Genomic DNA, 6,437 nt, shown 5'->3' with positions numbered 1-6,437 from the left:
CCTCTTACATCAATTCTATAATCTAAAACTAACTTCATAAATTCATGTGATTAGAGATATATTTTGTGTTGGATTAAAATTGAAAGCACATTGTCTGTTGCTAACGTGTTTTATACAATTTAAATTTGAGCAGTCATTCTTCCAGTCGAAGTAAAATTTGGTTACGCGATTGTAAGACTTATAACAGCGAACAACAATATTTTTTGAAAAGTTTCGTTTAGAAGGAATGATTTCTGAATAGTATTTGCTCGGATAACTGATCGTAAGATGGTAAAATAGAATTTCTTTGTTTCCTAATTTGTAGGAAATTTCATTATTAATCGTTAAGCTTTAATCTTTATTCTCTTTGTTTCTCTTGTGTACTGGTTGACTGCATAATATCAGTATTTTCTAAATACTAATTTATATGTATGTTATATGTTTATTATATAAGTATATCTTTTACAATGCAATTGATGCTAACAATGGTATATTTTAAGAAATTCAATGACATTAGAAAACTTGATTCCCAGTACTTGGCACCATGGTAAAATATTCTTAATCGCCATTGTCAGGGATATATATTTCCTGATATTTCTTTCAAATACAACCAATCAATATAGTTTCAATTTATACTTTAATTGGTTTTTTAATTGAAAGTTCTTATCTTAAAACCAAAAGCCTTAGTTAGACGAATTTGTATAATGTTTTGTTCATGTGTAATATTTTGCATATGAGATCCTATATTGTTTAATTAATTTAGTTTAGGTAATAAGAGCAGCTATGAGTTATCCAGCCTCTACACCTAGTGCGCCTCCACCAGGAATCAATCCTCAATTTATGCCTGGAGATCCAAGTGCTCCTCCTGGCTATCCACCACCTTCAGAAGGTTATCCACCTTCAGGAGGTTATCCGCCTTCAGGTGGTTATCCACCTTCAGGAGGTTATGCACCTTCTGGGGGATATCCCCCTGCTCCAGGTTATCCACCTTCACAACCAATGGATGCTTACCCACCTCAAGGTGGTGGTTATCCACCTTCACAACCAATGGATGCTTACCAACCTCAAGGTGGTGGTTATCCACCTTCACAACCAATGGATCCCTATCCTTCCCAAGGAGGTGGTTATCCTCCTTCTGGTTATCCACAACCTGGTGGGTATCCACCAGGTCCAATGATTAATCAACCTACTCCTGGTCCAGGTTATCCATCTCCAAATGCTATGCAGCCGTGTAAGTTTTATGTTCATTTTATTACATTTTACGTAAATTGTGATTTTAAAAGTTGTTTACTGGGTTTCATCTAAAATAGTTTCTCGAATGTGTTTATAAAGTTTAAAGAATTTTTACAACTTTTTATCATTTAAAGAATAATTAATCATTTCTATTCACATCAAGATGAATAAACTATGTAATTATGTGTCAGTATGTCTACGTCAAAATGTAGATGAAAATAATTATCTATCGACTAGAATTTGTTCTACTTTAAATTATAGATCAAGTTATTATACTATATCAATTTAAACTAACTGTAGTATATGTATATTTGTTTATGAATAGGTACTCTATTTTGTTTTATATTAAATATTATAGGTATTTCGAATAAATGAAATTATGAACTTGAAAGTTAACTACATAACTGTTCATTATTCACACATTAAATGATAGAATGAACTAATAGATGGCTAATATTGATGTTTTGTCTGCTCAAGCCTTAGCAAAAGGATATAATGTCAAGTGCCAACTATGACATTGGGGGTATGTTTCACTTATAAAAGGTTGAAGTTTTTCTTTAGTCCCATTAGAATCAAGTTGTCATATTGACTAGTATATAATTAGAATGTCTTGAAAAGGGACTGTATCAAATAACCAGCTATTTTTAATAATTTTTTTGAATATATTAATTAATATACCATATGAAATTATTGCTTCTATAAGTCAGTACATAAAGTATTTATGTTTTGATTATTAGATGATAGAAACATAATTGATGCTTTGAAATATTCACAAAAAACATTGTGCTTTTTCTTGTTTATACGATATAGTTCTTAAATTATGCACATGAAAGTTAACCCTATAACTGTTTTTTATGAACACATTAAAAGATGGCTAATATTGATGTTCTATCTGCTCAAGCCTTGTTAGAAAGGTATAACCTCAAGGGCCAACAATGACATTTGCTATACGTTTTACTTTCAAATAGTCAAATTTTATTTTTTGTCCCATTAAATTCAAATTATTTTACTAGTGACAGCTTCAAATGTATTGAAAAAGTGGCAGTCTTAAATAACCAGCTATTTTTAACATTTTTTTATAATAGTATATCCGTTTTTTTGGAGGGTATGCAAATATTGCTTTTTAAAGTCGTTAGTTATCTTTTACATTTATTATTTATATTTTTATTGTTCGTGTCTTCATGTTTCTATGATGTAGTTTTGAGATCTTGAAAAAATAATGCTAATATTTCATTTATTTTTTAAGTAATCATCTAATTTATTGTTATTATTTAATTTATTTGTACTCATTTCTAAATATGAAGAAAAAAATTAATTTTCAGCTGGTGATGGAAATTGGATGCCTGTTCCAACTGGTGTTCCTGTATGCCCTCCCGGACTAGAATATCTCACTATGATTGATCAAATGATTGTACACCAAAAAGTGGAAATGCTTGAAGGTATTAAATATCTAATGTCTTGTTGTTAATTTATCAAATTTAATTAGATACATCAAATTGAGAATTAAGTTTTATGCTTCATTGTATATTTGGTGACACTGGTTTTAATCTCTGTCTGATTCTCATAGAATGCATTTCCAATGGTTTTCTTATTTTAGAATCCTGAACTACCATTATGTGTTTTCTTATGCAAAACGATAAACATTCAGTATATATTCACTCCAAAATTGCTCTTATTTCTAAGAACATTATTAATAACTAAAATGTAACAAAATTGAGTGAAACCTTTAAAATATTTGTAACAAACACAGTAATAGGGAGCCACCTTTAGAAAGACAAATGAAGATACATGTGACATCTTGACAATGGATAAAAATAATTTGTCTAAATGTTGGCTGAGTGTATTCACTTCTTTTAATACAATATTATAACTGATAGAAGTTTTAATTAACAAGTTATGTTAATTAAAACTTATGTTAATTAAAACATCAATAACAAGAAGGTTTAATTATTTAAAGCATATTCTGCTTTAATCAAATTGTCCATAATTAATCAAATTATGGGCAGCCAGATAAAAGCTAAATTCCAAAATAAACATCAGTTGCCAAAATGTTCAATAAAATTTTACGTTTCTATCTCTGCTCACAATTTAAAGTATTTTACAGTAATTGTCATTAAAAACGCTGCACCGTCGCTCAGGCCGGACTTCCAATTTTAACAATTACTGAGAAGAAATCAAGAATTTTAAAAAGAAAGAAGGAAACAAACTCAAAAACTTTCTAAAGTAAGAGACATGAACTTAAAACCTCACATGGAATTTTAAAAGCACTAATGTCATAGTGTAAAAAGTAAACTACTAAATAACTGCTGAACATTTTTAAATTGCTACTAAAAAGAAATATACTAAATAGCTGCAGGTTGAAGGAATAGCAGCAAAATACTGTGTGTGAATCATGTAACACTGGGTGACCTCATTAATAAGAATGGCTAGAATATATATATAAATATATGTGTATATATATATATAATTTAACATTATGTGAACTATAAGAACCATTCTTTGAATGCTAAATGCGATAACTCATATATTATATATATGTGTATAGATATTAATTATTTAGCATTATGTGAACTATAAAAGCTGAATANGGTAGAATCAAAGAATATATATATATATATATATGTATGTATATATATATATATATATATGTGTGTGTGTGTGTATATATATATTTATGTATATGTATATTTGAAAATATAAGACATATGCAAAAGGGGGGGAATAATAATAATAAAAAATAACAGGCAACTGATAAAAAAAATGAAATTTTTTAAAAAAACCGGAAAATAAAAGATATAATCTTTTCATCAGCCCACGCGATTCTATCCGCAAAAAAGTGTGCTTTCTGATATTGTATAAATATAGCTAAAGCAAAATATATTAATACAATAGTGTGAGGAGCACTAAAATCCTTACTTTCCGGCACTTTGAAATCCTCTATTTACGCTCAATTTGCGCTTTTGTTTTCATATTTTGTAATCTGGCAATCTTGTTGCGAAAGTATTTTTAAATCATTCTTGAAAAATTTCCCATTCATGTAAGTACATCTGATTTTGCTTCTCGCTTTATAGTATTTGTTTTGTTTTATACTGTTTTTTCTTTTATTTTATTTTCTGTTCCTGCGTGTTATTTTACTTATTGTGTTCTATTTTATTTGTTGTAATTTTTGTAAAAAAAAATTATTTTTTTTTGAGTGCTTCTCACATTATTGTATTAATATATTTTGCTTTGGCTATATTAATACAATATCAGAAAGCACTCTTTTTTGCNTATTTATTCAAATGCAAAAATAATCATGAATGTAGCTCTGTTTTGTTTCATTTTTTTTTTTTTTTTTTTTTTTAAATTCATCCTTTTTTTTCTTTTTTTTTTAATCAGTTGTTTGTTATTTTTTTCCATTATTATTTCTCCCCCCCCCCTTTTTTTGCATTTGTCGATTATTTTCCTTTGTTTTATCTTCATTTTGAACTTCTCTAATGAGTTCTGTTTAACTGTAATCTGTTTACTTGCAGAATATGCGCAATAAATGAAACTTACTGTTTTTCTTAACTTTCTTCGTGTTTTCTTGTATTTATTTATTTTGTTATATATATATATATATATTTGAAACATAAAAAGCTTCAATTAATCTGTTAATGAATGTTCAATGTTAGTTATATTCTGAACATCCTTTTCTTTTCTTTTATTATTCTAATCGAAATACTTTCTCACACTTTTAAATGCCACATCCTGTCCTTAAATTTATTTTTGGCTCAACTATGCATTAATTAAAAGCAGAACATTTTTTCCCTTTAATCTTCATGGGAATCACTCGACCTATTTCATAAACCAATAGTAATTTCTAAGATTTCCCTCTTTTCCCTAAATGGAGACATTTACGGATTTTACTTTGCAAGATTTTCACTAACATATAACCGAGGAGCGCAACTTTTCGTACACACTTTCATGACTGCTCTGTCTAATAATTAATAAATAAATTTTGTACCCTCCTTCCCTGCCTAAGACCTGTTTTAATCCTTCCACTCGGCAAAGACGTTATATATATATATATGTTAAGACATGTTGAAGAAATAGAACTTATCTCATTTATACGAGTTATTGTGCTTTGAATTACCATCTTCATATTAATTTGTCTGTATTAATCACCCATATTTATGTTAGTATTAATCACACTCTTTGTATTAATTAACCACTTATCATGTATTTCATTAAATGTATGACAATTAATTTATATTTTCAGCTATAATTGGCTTTGAAACTAAGAACAAGTATACTATTAAAAATAGTATGGGGCAAAAAATGTACACAGCTAAAGAAGGTAAATGATTCATCCATATTGTTTTTATAATATTATGTTTTTAATGAAACTATCATGTTGTTTATTTTTCTGATTTGTATTTACATAATTCAAGCTTGGATGATTTGAAATATTATATAATCAAAACTAGTATTGATTCTCCTATTAGAAAAAAATATTTTAATAGTGATGTCAAGTTTAGTTATTATTAGTAGTTTGAAAAATCAATATTAAAGGCCAGCTGAGACATTAAAAGAATTTCAAAAGTATACATTTTATAACTGCTTTATAAAATAATAAAAATTAAGGGTTAAAAACTTGAAATATGTTAAGAAGTAATTTTATTAAATTTTGCACTATGCAAAAATTAAAGGAAAATTTTTTTAATATATTAAGTATTTTACTAAATTAATCTCATTTAATAAAATAACCTAAATGAGTGATGTGTTAGTAATTAAGCCACATTATAATCACTAAGAGCCTCTTATTGATGTGTCCACAGTATCCACAAAACCATGTGTCCACACTTGCCCTATAGAGTCATTAATCTGTTTTAATGTATGATAGCAGATCAATAATCAAAAAAGCATAATCTAAAGTAAAAATAAGCATGTTTATATAGCATAATAAATATATCTAATAAGATAACTGCAATAGTATATTATCTGCTAGTAATAAATATTATAAATAAAAATAACCTTAAATACCAAGGAAAAGGTAAATTAAGAAATTACATTTCCACTCTGATAATATTGTTTTTTAATTTGCTGCTTAAGAGTTTAGTATGTTGTCATGTAACTATGCAAGAAAGTATTATACAGTTTTGTCAATCTGCTAAAATTTATACAAAAGAATTTTAATTTGTTATATTGACATTTACTTTATTATACACTGAAGAACCATTTGTAGAAGACACAGAGCTTGAATT

General features: G+C 27.5%; 1 protein-coding gene across 1 annotated transcript; it reads left to right on the top strand.

Moving 5' to 3' along the window:
- Positions 1–703: 703 nt before the first annotated feature.
- On the top strand, positions 704–5,530 carry LOC122273211 (annexin A7; the record flags this gene model as incomplete). Its single annotated transcript, XM_043057279.2, has 3 exons — positions 704–1,210; positions 2,535–2,651; positions 5,453–5,530. Coding segments are annotated over exons 1-3 (643 nt in total), but the record flags the coding sequence as incomplete, so codon positions are not given.
- Positions 5,531–6,437: the final 907 nt, after the last annotated feature.

This window comes from Parasteatoda tepidariorum, unplaced genomic scaffold (genome assembly GCF_043381705.1).
Source record: "Parasteatoda tepidariorum isolate YZ-2023 unplaced genomic scaffold, CAS_Ptep_4.0 HiC_scaffold_2995, whole genome shotgun sequence".
Taxonomy (NCBI): Eukaryota; Metazoa; Arthropoda; class Arachnida; order Araneae; family Theridiidae; genus Parasteatoda; species Parasteatoda tepidariorum.
The sequence above is the reverse complement of the archived record's forward strand: the minus strand, read 5'-3'. Positions and strand labels throughout refer to the sequence as shown.